This window comes from Ovis aries, chromosome 26 (assembly GCF_016772045.2).
Source record: "Ovis aries strain OAR_USU_Benz2616 breed Rambouillet chromosome 26, ARS-UI_Ramb_v3.0, whole genome shotgun sequence".
Classification (NCBI taxonomy): domain Eukaryota; kingdom Metazoa; phylum Chordata; class Mammalia; order Artiodactyla; family Bovidae; genus Ovis; species Ovis aries.
The window spans coordinates 2,294,110-2,309,737 of NC_056079.1; the positions used below are offsets into that span (position 1 = coordinate 2,294,110).

Sequence of the window (15,628 nt, forward strand, 5' to 3'; positions counted from 1 at the left end):
TGCAGCTTTCCAGGTTATTGTATAAGTTAGTCTGTAACTTAAAACTCAGAACCCATGAATGTTCTGATTATAGCACTATTTTCTACCATGATTTTACTCTCAGGGCAGCAAGCTGCACTGCCAAGGTAATAGTGTTCTGGGAGGAGAGACCTTTGGGGCAGGACAAGAAGACGCTTGTGGTTCTTCACTGAAAGTGTTTTAAATGCCCTCAGAAAGCGCAGGGTGACAGCATTTTTTAGAACATACACCTTTGCTAACACGAAGCTACCTGTGCTTCTTTGCCTTCCTTTCTTTTTGTTGGTTGTGTGGCAATTCTTGTTTTTCGCAAGTACCATGCATTATATTCTGTTTTTAGTTGATCCATTTGGATGCTGATAACTCACCTTATGTTCAAGGGCAGGCAGAGCTAGTCCTTTTCTAATAGCAAAGATAGTGCTCACATTTTCTGTGAAAAGCCCACGAAGGCCCCTGAGATCACTGGGGTCCGAGCATTGTTGGGTGAGTGACTCTTTCCCCCCGTTTGAGGACGTCTTGTCTGATTTGAACACTGAGTGCTGCTCACTGTTGTGAGGTAAGGCTCCTAGGGTTAAAAGAGCTCCAGCAGCATCAGACAGAGGAGAGGAGGGGCTGATGGGCCCGTGTGGAAAGCTCAGAATCCGCGAATGCAGAAGCTCCCCCATCCACGGGACGTCTGCAATCCCACCATTAGATGTTACTTTCTAAGGAGCTGCCCTTGACATGCAACCACCGCCGTGGCTCTGGCAGCATGTCTGGAGCTGGCGGACGAAGCTCTGGGTCCTGACTCTCCTCCCGGTGGCCGGGTGCAGCAGGAGCCCTTTGGCTGGCCGGGTGGGGCTGGTCTGGGTAGGGAAGTTACTGCACTTCTGTGCAAATTCTAAGGCTCCACAACCTACTGGGGCCTTGGCTCCCTTCCTGCCATGCCCGTCTCGCCCCCCGGCCCTGCCCATGGAAGCCTGGCCCAGCTCAGGTCTTGCTATCCACAGGCCTGGCCCCCTGGGAGCCTCAGCTTGGGTGTCAGGCTGTGGGCAACCTCACCAGGGGCCCCGCTGAATTCAGCGCACCCTGCAGCCCACCATGCTGGCCCTGTCCATTGCCCCGGCTTTGCTTTCTGGCACTTAGGATCCAATACTTCCTGCCACTTTCACAGACTGTGCTTCTGAAATACGAGTGCCTATGTTTGCCCAGTACTGCCCAGGACCTCAAAGCCCTGACGTGGTACTTGACGATTCGAGCAGCTCTGTGCCTTTTACCAGGTGCCTTGCCTCCAGGAGTGAACAGAGGCCGACCCCCCGATACCCCTAAACACTGACCATCACAGCCCTCGACCTCCTGCACCTGCGTTAGGCAGATGATGTGAAGGTGTCTCACCAGACTGTCAAGCTACCAGTTCAGGTGAGCAGTTCCTACATGTTCATTGGCCAGTTTTCTCTCCTTAAGTGGCTGAGCCAGCATCTCCTGGGGCCCAGAGTGTGACCTGGACGGTACTTCTCATCTGAACACTTGCTCCAAACTTTGGAGAGTATGAAATGCACTTCTGTTTTACTGCTTAGCATTTGGATACTGTTTGTTACTCCAGCTTGGTCTAACCTAATCAATGTGCCTTTTTTTTTTTTTTTAAGATACTATCAAATCACTCCTAAAAAGATTGAATTTTCATGCCCCAAAATAGTGTTTCTGAAATCTGAGTAGTTTCTATTGCTCATTAACTTCTCATTACAACAGTGAATGGAATGCATCATTATTCCCCGTTTTATACTTGAGAATATTTTTGGTATGTTCCCCAAATCATGAATCTATCATGTGGCACAGCTGGGATTTAAATCCAAAATCTTCTGATTATAAATACCATTTCTATACCGAAATAGGACACATTTTAGAGAATATGGGGAAATATGATGTAAAGGCAATAATGAGATCAAGTCATAGAGGACACCCAGAATAAGGACAAGAGTACAGAGATGGCCCTGAGTAACACGGACGTGTGTATATATGTTTGTGTGTACATGAGTGTGCACATGCTCACACATATGTCTATAGGAAAATGACAAAACGAGTTACATCATCTGGTGTGTATTGGAGTTGGAAAAGATCAGAGTTGGTAAGACTATTGTAAACTATGATAGTACTCAAAAACTTAAGTTCTTTCACAAAATGTGAAATATTGACCAAATATAAATATTAATTGAATTGGGAGTTCATATCATGATACAAAAATTGTTTAGAACTGAAAAATTAACAACACTGTTTTTTTAAAGCTTTGTGCAGTTGAACTATCGGAAAGTAAGTAATTATAAATTGCCGCTACGTCTCTCTGAGAATCTGTAACTGCCCCATCCATGACTCTGATGTGTATGTAGGCGGATCTTCCATGGTTAGCTGTTTCCAGTAAACCAGATTTTCAGTTGTTATAAGTAAATTTAGTGATTAGAAGAGATTATTTCACTCTTGTTCATTGATTTTCTACATTTTATTTTCCCATTTTTATTCTTAAAACATTATAGCAAAGCCAGTGAAACATTAACATCCATAGTCTGCTGCCCTCCAATAAGACACACAGGACTCTAGTTCCTGCTTTTTTTGGTCATTTGGTGGCTTTTTAGTTACAGTTGTCACATAAAGCAGTTCTAAATTTCACAGTGCCCTTATCTATGTTATGTTGCTATGGGATTTTATAGTAAACATTTTTGGCCTTCCCTTGTGGCTCAGCTGGTAAAGAATCCTCCTTTAATGCAGGAGATCCAAATTTGATTCCTAGGTTGGGAAGATTCCCTGGAGAAGGGATAGGCTGCTCACTCCAGTATTCATGGGCTTCCCTGGTGGCTCAGACAGTAAAGAGTCTCCTGCAATGCAAGAGACCTGGGTTTGATCCCTGGGTTGGGAAGATCCCCTGAAGGAGGGCATGGCAACTCACTCCAGTATTCTTACCTGTAGAATCCCCATGGACAGAGGATCCTGGCGGGCTACAGTTCATGGGGTCGCACACAGTTACACATGACTGAGTGACTAAGCACAGCACAGTAAACATTTTTAATGGCTGAATAGTATTTATGCAGTTTTACTTTTAGTTTTGTGACTTTTTCTGCTCTCAAACATTGCTTCATTTATTTTTGCCATTTAGTCATTTACAGATATATGCGTGCAGCTACCTATTATATTGATATCTATCTAATGTAGAGGCTTGTCATTTGTTTTCTTACAGACTTATTTCTTTTAGGATTTGGTTTCATTCATAATATTAACAGGTCAGATATATCAACCCCATGAAGATTATTGATCCATACTGTCCAACTTGAACACATTCCACTGTTGCAGACCCAGAGAGGTGCTGGGTTTACTGTAGCCTCTTCAGCTTTGTGAAGCAGGCTGGGGTTCTTCCTCACCGAACTAGTTTGTAACAGTCCTTCACTGTGTTAACTTGCAGTCATTTTCAGTCACAATGTTTTTAAAACAATAAGGTTTTCTTCATTTCCCTGGTTAGTAGTTAATGCAGATACATTTCACAGACACTCTGTGAGTTTCTTATTTGGCTAGTTGTAATTTTACAGACATTACGAGCTAAATGTTGCTTGGATATAAATAATGCCTAAAAGCATAAGTATGTATTTGTTTAATTTTTTGAAAAATTTCAGTAGGCATCTGGCTAAAATTGATACAAAACTCTAAAGCACAGGTCTTGTTTTTATCTTATTTCAGACTTGCCACTAGAATCTATGACTCAAACACAGCAGTAAGAGAAAGAAAATTCATTTTTCTACCTGTAACTCAAAACAAATTTGTAGAAAGCTATGATAACTACTTCTTAAGCTGATATGACAGCTAGAACAACATATGTCTGACTTTTCCATACGTCGTTAAGTTGCTCTCTGCGTAATAAAAACCACATGCCATCATAGCTAACTGTTCAGAGAGGCATTCACTATTAAATGCGCCACTCTTCTTTATGAAAACATCTGCTTGAGTCTTTTAAATACACACACACACACATACACACACACACACACACACACGCATGCATTTCCCCAGAACAAAAAGAAAAGATGATTTCATTTTCCTTCTAAAATCTCATTTATGTATATCCTATCTAGTGGGAGAATGCTACTGAACCAGTGCTACCCTACCCATACAGAAATTTCTCTAAATTAGTATGTACATGTATTCATAAACTTATTTTTGTCTTTGTCTTTTTGTTTGAAAGCCTCGAATTAACCACAATAACAGAGAGCCAGTGGGGGCGGGGCTAGAGGGCAGCAGCATGCGTAATGAGGTCTATGGCGACGCAGGATTGCCGAGTGAGCGAGCATGGACCCTCATGGCGGAGTCTTAGGGTCTGATTTCTGTTTAGGGGGTAAACACATGGGATCTTTTATTTATTCTCAAAGGATGAAAATGTCTTAAAGCAATTTATTTTTGTTACTGTCAAAACCCACACTGTCACTGGGGACTTCCTGACCTACCCCCAAGGTGATGAGTCCTAATGTTACTGAAGTTTCCATTGTCTATTTTTCCACTTTCCTTTGCATCCCTTGGTGGCTTGTGGCCAGATTCTGGGCCATGAGATGGACTTGGAAGTTTGTTGAAAGTAGTGGGGGGAAATGGGGAGCTTTGTGAAATTGTTGGCTTTCTTGATACAAACGCCAAGAAAGAGATGTGGCTGGTGTCATCTCTTCCTTACCTCAGGCATTTGGATTTCCTTCCTAACATGGCTGTGATGACTGGAACAGTGACAGCCAGTCTTGCATCATGAGGTCAAGGGCAAGCACATTGAGAGAAACTTTTCCTTAGACGAGTCTCTGGTGAACAACAGGAGTCAAGAAACATCACAGAACATGTGAAATGGCAAACCTTGGAGACTCATGTAAGGCAGGTTCCAGGGATGCCCCAAATAGCTAGAGGCGTGCTTCTTTAGGACTAGCACGCTGAAAACTGCAAGGGGAGCCACTGAGCCTTTAGAGGTGGAATACTGATGTTAATGGGACATTAGTATCATTCATCCAGTAAGGCAGCCAGGGACCCTGGGATTCTAATAACAGAAAAAAATATAAAAAGTGGAAGTATCAGTCACTCAGTCCTGTTTCACTCTTTATGACCCCATGGACTGTCCTGTCCATGTAATTTCCCAGGCAAGAATACTGGAGTGAGTAGTCACTTCCTTCTCCAGGGGATCTTCCTGACCCTGGCATTGAACTTGGGTCTCCTGCATTGCAGGCAGATTGTTTATTGTCTCAACCACCAGGGAAGGCCCTACTAACAGAAGGGCCCCATTAATAGTCACAACTCCCAAAAAGGCTTCCTCAATAATCTTCCCACCTCTGCTGCTCCCAGAGATATTAGGCATCCTTTCCCATGATGCATCACTCTGGGCAGACAGACAAATGTATGTACCAACCACATAGCAACCGTATTTACTGCAAATGTTTGCTTGTGTATCTGCCTCTCCTGGACTGGACTTTTCTTAGGAGCCTGGACTCTGCTCTTTTTAAAATCTTGAGCTCTCCAAAGCTAATCTCAATTTTGATATTTAATAAATACTGCATAAACACTTGTCAAATCAGCAGGTATTCTGGCCTTCTCAGACACTGAGGGCATCTTCCCTAAAGAATTGTCATGGTAAGCCAGGGCAGCTGTCTGGGAGAAGATGTATCAGTGTCCCATGGAGAGCAAACCTTGAATACGGAGTATTTCTTTACATGTATAACTGGCCCAATTTTGGCTTCTAATAGCTGTGGTTGACTATCCTTTTTTCTTTTAAATTTCCATTTTAGTGCTGTCTTTAATTTTCCAGAACACACCACATTGAGGAGAGAAATATTAGTTTACCTGGACTTTTAATGACTGCGAACTTCCCCGAGCACTAGAGCAGAAAGACTGACCCTGTGTGGGATGTCGCTGGACCCAGGCTCTGCTGTTCCCCGGTGAGTGACTCCCCACGAGGAGCTACTTGCTCCTCTGGTTACTGTTCCTCAGCAGAGACAGAAGGGAGCTGCCGGGCTGTGGCTCTTCCTGTGTTGGCGATGAAACTGTGCTGGAGGCAGGAGTGGTAGTCTAGCCTCGAGGCTATGTCAGTGCAGCCCTGGAGGAGGCACCTTCTAGATCTGATCAGTTGCCACCGAGTTCCTGGACAGGAGCCGAAGCACAAGTGTGAACGTCCTGAACAGAAGAATTTTGGAAGGCTGTGGGGGGCTCCCAGGGTGGAGAGGACAGCCCAGCACCTGGGCCAGGGGTGATGGGGAGAGGGGTGGGGTGGCTGGTTTCCTGAGACTGCTGGGAGACCCCTCATATCAGGCAGAAGTGCCCTAGGCTTGAGTCATGGCCCTCAAGGCTCCAGCCTGCCCCCAGCCCCGGGAGAAAGTTCCTGGCTCAGGGTGGCGGGGGAATTGAGGCTGACACCCCACAGACTGTCATGGGGAAGGTGTTCCCCAGGCTCTGAGCTGGGTTTCAGAAGCAGTGACGTCCAGAGATGTGAACCTGCCATTCTGGGCACTTTGCCATGGTTGAAAGCCCCTGTCGTCCTGTGACAGCGATTCGGCCAAGACCAGGAGACAGATTTCATCCCGTGCTCTCAGGAGCCTCTGCCTGGCACCCACAGCTGCATCGCTGTGTGCTAGGCTCCCAGCTGGTGAGAGTGTGAATCTCACAGGCATTCACGGAAGGGGCTCCAGTGAGCATTCAGAGCAAGTGTGCGCCCACAGCTGGTGTTCACTCCGTCTCCCGACAGCTCCTGTAGGATCCCCCATGCAGGCCATGTGCCGCAACTCCACCCTCCAGGCAGAGCAGACAGATTTCTACCCCCCAGGAATGTTAAAGCAAATGGCAAAGAAGAACGTTAAAGCAAGGGAAGACTGGCCTCTAACGTCAGCATCGCTGAGCTGTGCATACTTGGATAATGTCACTAATGTCTCTGGATTTCTGCTTGGTCATCTACAGAATCAGTGGATCCGTGGTAGAACCTGCTTCGTTAGGTTACACTGAATGTCTGTGGGCGGCTGAAGCTGGGTCTCCTGTAAGGTGGTCCTTGGCATTTAAAGACATCCGCTGGTCCTGGGAGACCTACACCCTAGGCTGGAGGACAAACCTTTGTTACTTGGAATACTTGGGTTGTTTTTCTGTTGTGTAATGACCCGATTCTCAGGAAAATGACTATGTCATCTGGTTAACTGCACGACACCCCACCTGACACCAAGGACTCGGAAAGCTTTGTGTTCCCCAGCCCAGAAGTGAGCATGGAGCTGGCTCTGTTGTCACAGGCTCCCGAGGGGGTATTCTCTGAGTCTTCTTCACGCATGACCCTTGGAATGTTCCGTGAAATCTGTCTATGTTTTCTTATATGGCATCTTCAGTGTTGTGAAGGCTTACAGAAAGAGCTCACACTTTTTTGTTTTAAATCATCAAAGTATAGGCTTGATTTTGGTTTGGAGGGAACTGAAAGCTCTCACTGATTTTAAGTCAAAAACCATTAAGAGGTCTGTCAGCCTCTGTTTCTCTGTATGAGTGCTTTTCATAGATGTGCTCTGTATTAACCACAATGGGGATGCTGTCTTGCGAAAGTATTGATTCTTGTTCTAAATACAGTGAACACCCATCACTAATTTTTTTTTTTTGTTCCTTCCCTCCCCTTCCAGTGACTCTCAGGCATCTATTAAAGATAAATTCACACCAAAAAATAGATATCTAAAATTAAATATTTAATTAGAACTCTGATTTGCTTTAAAGATAGGTGGCATTGCACAGGCTATATTACACTCTGTATAATCTTTTTTTTGACAAAAAAGATAACTGTTCATTTTAACAGGTCACTTTAATATTAATACATGTGTAATAGGATTGGAACTGAACGTCAGCTAGAGATGGTACATTGTACATTATTGGGAAAATTACAGTTTTGTATTGTAAAAACATTTATTTTTTTAACAATTTACCTACATTAATCAAAAAATTACAGCATATTTAATAATTTTACAAATTCTTCATAAAAAATATATCTCTGTACAAAAAGGTCGTTTGCACCTACTTCATGTCAGCAGCATGTGGCGAGGTGGCGAGACGGGTGGCTGATGGCGATGGTTTCCTGATCATAATGCCAGCGTTCTTTCCCCTTTTTTATAATAGCTTTTTTTTTTGTGGTTGTTTACAAAATATTTTACAGAAGAAAAAAATTATTGCAGCTAGCCTGAAGAAAGGCAAGATGTGCGGGACAAGCAGCAGTTTGAACAGCTTTGAAGCACAGAACCTGTCCGGGGCTCCCGCGCTCATGGGCTCTGGCTGCTCCCGGAAACAATCCTGCAGCCGGACAGGAGGGCATACTTGCTGACGGCTTGGACCGAACCTCCAGCACCTCGCAGGAATCTGATCAACACTGCACACACCCTGGGAAGAAACTGGGCAGAATTCTCGCACAAGAATTTCATGGGACACTTTTTTTTAACAACATGCTCCAAACTGGCAACCGAGGACACTCTGACTTTGCACACAAAGGAGAATCATGTCTGATCTGATACGTGGTTTCTTGTATGTAGGTATGTCCTGTCATGTCAGGGTTTTTGTAACATCATTGACCAGCAAGCAGGTCAGGGATGTGGAGAGAGACACTGATTCAGACTCTGAAGTCAGCATTTTGCACCTAGTTTGAATGACTCAAACCGCATATGTACACGCTATTATATTTATCTATATGTATGTATATATATACACCTCATATGTATAGTAACCCTGTTCTCCCCTGCACACAAAGACGCGACAGCTTCCTTCTGTCTTCTCTTTACTTCAGCTCCCTGGGTGTGCGAGGAGCCTACCTCTAACTGACCGCATCTGGCCTAAGGAGAAGAAGCCGTAAGGATTCCAGGCTGCAAAGCCCTCTCGGGCCCACTGCCAGATTGGCCAGGGAGAACTCTGGAGCTCCACGCTGTGGGTGGGTGGGAGAGGCTGGGAGAGGCCGGGACCATGGAGCTTGGCCACACCTCCCGACAGCTGTGCCCTTCAAACAGGCAGCACAACAGTGAGTGTCCCATGGGTAAGAGCGGCTGAAATGTTCAAATTGAAACTTTTGAAAGAATGAGCTATTATCCTGACATTTGTGTTTTTCCTTTTTCACTTTTCAAGCCCTGCATCGAAGCATGCAACAAACACATCAGTCTTAAAGCTACGTGTGAACATGTCCTCAAGAACCAAGTTTCTACCGATGCTGCCAAGGATGGACAAAGGGGACCTTCTCAGTAAGTGGAATGTATACTTAAAACTCAGATAATAACATATGCTTTTCCTTTTAAAAAAAATTTAAATCAAACAGCTGTAAGTAAAAATAAACACGATCTCTGAGTTTATTATGTAAACATCCTCACGGCTGCATCTTCTGCTTCCTGTCTGGTCTGTTACCACCTGGGGAGTCATACCTACTTTATTTATACTGTGATTCATAATTTACCTGTGAAGAATTTTGAGCTCAAAAAACTCACCAAAGTTTTCTTTCCATCTGGGACTATATAGCATGAAACAGAAGAAATCTATAATAGTAATATCTAAACTGTGTCATCAGGAAAGAAGAGTGGGTGTGACTTTTCCTTGCCTCTAAAGGAACATTTACTACTTCGATCATCACGAAACTTTTCCACTGCGTCCCAGAAACACACAGTTCTTTAACAGAAAACGAGAGGGATGGCAGCGAAAGAGAGAAATCACAGCAGAGGATGGACGGGAGTGTGGCGAGCCCAAACCCACAGGCAGGTCATGAGTGACCCAAAATAAATTACTATTCACATCTGTACATGGCACAGAAAGTGCTGCGGACCTCCTGCTACGAAGTAGTGGAATATCGACGGTCATGGGATGGGGACGAGACTAAAGAAAGGAAAGGATGCGGGAAATAAAAGGCCTCTGTTCTTTCTCCATGAATTCAACACAGCTGTGAAGCTAACAGAAAGCAGTAATAAAATACATCTCTTCGATATTATTTTTCCTTTTAAAACCTGTGCCATATCTGGGGATTTTTTTTTTCTTTTTTCTCACACGCTAACTAAACTGCAGCTGGAATGCTTAGCTTGACAGTATGGCAGGATGCTTATATACAATGGATAGTGTGTAGAAACCCCGTGTAAATAGTTTATTTTTTTATCAGAATCTTAGTCATTCATAACACACTAGTGCAAAAAATTGTGCATCAAAAATTCTGCGAGAGAACAGCTGACTGGGAAGTTTGCAGATGGCCCTGGGGCGGCCCCGAGGTGAGCTGCGGGGCCCTCGAAGCTTGCCGGTCTCGGGGAGGACGGCGCAAAGCGTCTGCAGGTGTGTGCGGCTGCCGGAAAGGTATCTTCTTCAGGAGGGCTTTTTGTTTTTTTCTTCTTTTTCCAGAATATTCATGGGGATTTAAGAAAAAAAAAAAAAAATGAACCCATACTGCGGTGCTACCACGTGTGGCCCAGAGGCCGTCCGGCGGAGGCTGCACTGAGAGGCAGCTGGGCCACACCAGGCGGGCAGGGCTGCTGGGCAAGGCCGCGCGTCCCGGGGCCGCAGCAGGGCGGCGGTGGGTCCGCTCCCGGGACGAGGGTCTGTCTGTGGCCCGCATACCCCGTGTGGCCGGGAAGGGCCGGGCCGGAGGGGAGGGTTTGTGGCACCTGTGGTCCCTGCTGTCCGTCGTCGGAGGTATGGCTATGAGGCGGCCGCCCGCGGGCTACACCACGGTGCACACCGTGTTCAGAGTCGTGTCAAAGCGCACGGCCTTGGCCTCAGTGGGCTTTAAGTTCGTGTCGTACATGGGGTTCTCAAAGGAGGCCTGCCCATTGCTGTTCTCGTGGCCGGCGTAGCCATTGTACTGGACCTTGGGTCTCGTCCTAGGGGCAGAAGACAAGAAGGGGGACAGGCCGTCAGGACTGTAGGGCCAGGGCTTGGGGAGCGACACAGCGTCTGTAAACTGATGGCGAGGCTACGGTACCTGTGTTTGTAGAGGTAAAATGCAAACCCTGATAAGATGAGAGCGAAGAACGGAACTAGAATGGCGGCCGCCACAGAGCCACTGCTGGTGCCTTGGTAGTGACTCGAGGAGTCCTGGTCGGAGCTCACGGGGTCTGGAAAAGAAAGGGAGCTTTCACCTGCCGTCAGTGTCCTCCTGCTCACCCAGAGGCAGAGCGACAATGAGTTTTATAAACAAAGGTAGACTCTACAAGCAGCAGAAAGTGTTCCCATTCTATTGGGAGGCAGCTGACACTTTTTTGAAAGATTCTAACATCCATCTTAAGGAGTAAGACACAAAAAAACTGTTGATTCCTCATTTACCTTCAACACTGTCGTGTTTCCAGCGTGAAAACAGCAAAGGGGGCTGTGGTTATATTGACTTTTGCTTATGGCTGTAAATACATTTGTTTAAAGTCTGAAGCATATACAGGGCTGTATCTGTCTATAGATGTGGGTAGCATGTGCTGTTTGCTCCAGCCCCAGGACAAATCACTGGAATTACACAAGAAGTCCAGGTCTCTATAGAGTGGAATTACATTCATGTTTGACTCTTTGTGACCCCATGGACTGTAGCCCATCAGGCTCCTCTATCCATGGAATTTTACAGACCAGAATACTAGAGTGGGCAGCCATTCCCTTCTCCAGGGAAGCGTCCCAAATCAGGGATTGAACCCAGGTCTCTCACACCACAGGTAGATTCTTTACCATATGAGCCACCACGGAGACATGTGAATATCTTGGTGCAATCTACCTTTATTGGCATAGATTCCAAAATTCATTATGAGTTTAGAAATCATCAAAGAATGCATGTCAATGTTATAAAGCAAGTTTCTATAAAATGAGTTCTGTCCATTAGAAGGGAAGGCAGGTATAAACATCTCAGACACCAGGCAGGTGATATGATCATTAACTTGTGTATCTTCACAGTGGAGAGTTCCGCACAGCACTGAGGAAGAAGCAAACACTAAAATTTCAGATCAGAGAACATTTATCAAGGGATTATTGCCAAATAAGTTTATTCTTAAACAATTTACTTATAAAACACAATTTTGAAATGTATTTGGCTTAATTGCATGGAACCACTCAATGCACGTGTGTTGTTAATTATGACTGGGGTCATCCGAATATAGCGGAACTGTAAAATGAAGCTGACCTCATTTCAAAGTTTATTTCCAGAATTTATGGGATGTTTCCTGTCCCATTTTTTTTTTTTTACAAAACAAATACAAAGAAGTAATCAAATATTTAAAATAATTAAATAGCCTTTTAAAGATATTTTCATAAAACCTCAAAAATAATACTGTCATCTCCTTCAGTAGAAGGGCTTCCCAAGGTGACACTAGTGGTACAGAATCCTCCTGCCAATGTAGGAGATGCAGGTTCTATCCCTGGGTGGGGAAGATCCCCTGGAAGCAGGCATGGCAACCCACTCCAGTATTCTTGCCTGGAGAATCCCATGGACAGAGGAGCCTGGTGGGCTACAGTCCCTGGGGTTGCAAAGAGTTGGACGTGACTGAGCAACTGAACATTCACACATACCTTCAGTAGATGCAGGATTATGCTACTCACTACCATCTCCAATTCTTATGTAAACATATTTTATCCTGGATGTTGGCACCTTGTAAATCAACCATACCTTTTTGTGATCCTCCTGTATCAGCATGTATGATTCAAAATTTAATTTTTCACTTTCAGGTGCATTCACCAGCTGCCATGCATGGGGGATGTCAGATACTTGTTCTAAATATCAGCACCCAGGAGATGGGCTTGTGAGCAGAGCCACTGGGATGCTCCCTCCCTGGGCACAGGGTTAGCATGAGTGATGCAGAGACTCGGGGCTGTGTTGGGGCTAGAGCTCTGGGGACAATATCAAGAGCTTCCTGGGGGTGGTGGTGGTTCCAGCTGCAGCCGGGCAGGCCTGTCCAGTCTGGGGGCCAGGTGCAGCAGTAACCCCAGCCACCAGGGGTGGCGCTGTCCAGCCAGGAGAACCCAGTGCCACTCAAAGGGCCCAGCTTCAGAGATTTATTGTGAGAATGAAATGTCAGGACATCTCAGCTACTTAGAACTGTAGCCGCCGTTTCCCCAGGACCCACATTTACTAGAAAATTGGTTGCATGATGCCTGGGTAGTTGTCTGGCCAGCTTTCCTCTTAAATCTCCAGTTCCTACAGCAGAACCTGGAACATAACAGTTGCTCAGTACATACTTGAGAAATGAAAAAATAGTGCTGTCTTTGTATTGGTTCAGTATTTGCTGGTTTCCATTAAGTTACCATGGCTCATTCTCCAGGTGTTTATAATTCTGTGCATCTCTGCTCATCCTGATAAATTTGTAGTCTGCTTAAATTAACCAAAGCCACTTTCTGTTATCTGCAAGCAAGACTATATACTTTTGGCCATAATAGATCTCAGACTTCCAATTAATAAAATCCTGGATAATGGACCTGCCACAAGAGACCTCACATCATGACACAGGGCAACATGAAAGGTCTTTTTGAATTGAACTCCTGACTTGACTCTGAAATTATTATGCTATCTGGAGCTCCTAGTTAATTTCAGTTATTTACTCATGTTTTAATCATTTAAAGGGTGATACATGCACATGATACTAATTAAAGTGGCATAAGCAGATATAAAAATAAATATGAAGATGATGGAATAAAGGGTCATGACTTGCCTTTTGCACTAGTTTTCCTCTTTATGATTAACAAGGTCTTCGGTTTTGCTTTTGTTTGTGCTTCAGCGTCCTTCACATAATGTGCTAGTATAGTGTGTGTGTATATATTTTTATTTATTTGGCTGCACAGGGTCTTAGTTGTGGTATGCAGAATCTAGTTTCCTGATGAGGAATGGAACCAGGGCCCTCAGCATTGGGTGTGGTGTCTTAGCTGCTGGGCCACCAGGAAAGTCCCCAGTGTACTATTAATATACATGACTTTTTCTGTTCTTACTTTCCTAAAATATGGGGATATTATTTACATTTTTTAAAATTTGCCTTTTTAAACTTAACCATATATTTGTGAAGTTCTTCCATCTGCACATGTGCATGTAATTGTTTTTAGGTGTGCAGCATTCTATTAATTGGCTAAACCAGAATTTATTTAGCCAGTTTGCTGCTGAAGAACATTTGGTTCATTTCTAGTCTTGCTCTGCGATGTCACCATGAAATCCCCTTTCTACAGTGGTACATCAGCAGGAGGCTGATACAGGATAGATTCTAAGAAGGAGAAGCACTGCCTAACTGAATGTGGACCTTGTAGCGTTGCTCAGTTCAGTTCAGTCGCTCAGTCGTGTCCAACTCTTTGCAATCCCATGAATAGCAGCACATCAGGTCACTGTTCACTTTCATGCATTGGAGAAGGAAATGGCAACCCACTCCAGTATTCTTGCCTGGAGAATCCCAGGGACAGAGGAGCCTTGTTGGGTTGCTGTCTATGGGGTTGCACAGAGTCGGACATGACTGACGCGATTTAGCAGCAGCAGCAGCAGCAGGCTTCCCTATTCATCACCAACTCCCGGAGTTCACCAAAACTGATGTCCATCGAGTCAGTGATGCCATCCAGCCATCTCATGCTCTGTCGTCCCCTTCTCCTCCTGCCCCCAGTCCCTCCCAGCATCAGGGTCTTTTCCAGTGAGTCATGTCTTCCCATCAGGTGGCCAAAGTATTGGAGTTTCAGCTTCAGCATGAGTCCTTCCAATGAACACCCAGGTTGATCTCCTTTAGGGTGGACTGGCTGGATATCCTTGCAGTGCAAGGGACTCTCAAAAGTCTTCTCCAGCACCACAGTTCTCAGTCTTACTTAACTGCTCTCTGAAGTGGCGTCCCGATTTCCTCCCAACCCATCTCAGGAGAGACCTGGACAGTGTGTCCAATCTCCACCCACCCACGCCCCCGACCTCCATCCTTTCCTTTCGCTGGCCCCTTCTGGACACTATTACCACTGCTGCTGCCCTAGGAAATCGGATGCAGTCTGCAGCTATTTTCTCAGTTATGCTTCTTAAGAATGAAGGTGAGTGTCTTTTCACGTTATAGACTGGAGCACTATTGAAAGAAATGCACATACTATAAAATTCACCCTTTTAATGCAAGGGTACAATAATTCACCCTTTTAATTCATGAGTTTTCTTTTTTACTATTAAAAATGTGGGGGTTGATGCTGTGGTGATCACCACAACCTCTGTGAGAACACTGCTGTCGCCCCTAAAATTGAACAGGGGCCCTCAGCAGTCACTCCTCCTTACGCCAGACTCCAGCTTTAGGCAACCACTGCTCTACTCTCAGTCTTTATAGATTTGGCTGCTCTGGATACAGCATGTAAATACAAGAACTCAGTATGTGTTTTTTGGTACGTGGCTTCTCGTATTTAGCATGACGTTTTCAAGATAATATCCACTGTATGCATGCGCCACACACTGTCGATCTGTTCACTGCTGATGGACACTTGGGTTGTTTCCACATGTGGACAATTGGGAATAATGCTAGTATAAACATTCATGTATAGATTTATGTGTGAACATGTGTTTCCTAGTTCTCTTGTCATATGTGTTGGAGTGGAAATGCTGAAACTTGTGGTAGCCTCATGTTTCAACTACCTGATGAATGACTGCCAGGCAGTTTTCCGCAGCAACCACACCATCATCACTTTCACATCAGCATGGTACTAGCCT

General features: G+C 44.9%; 1 protein-coding gene across 1 annotated transcript in view; it reads right to left on the bottom strand.

Annotated features, from left to right (window-relative positions):
- Positions 1-7,682: 7,682 nt before the first annotated feature.
- The window catches only part of CSMD1 (CUB and Sushi multiple domains 1), a 2,070,567-nt gene continuing 2,062,621 nt past the window's right edge, over positions 7,683-15,628 (bottom strand). Inside the window, exons 69-70 of the mRNA XM_042241416.1 lie at positions 10,943-11,075; positions 7,683-10,841 (exon numbers count right to left, since the gene is read on the bottom strand). Of these exons, the coding sequence (XP_042097350.1) occupies positions 10,682-10,841; positions 10,943-11,075 (293 nt within the window). The 3' untranslated portion in view covers positions 7,683-10,681. The remainder of the gene's footprint in view (positions 10,842-10,942; positions 11,076-15,628) is intronic.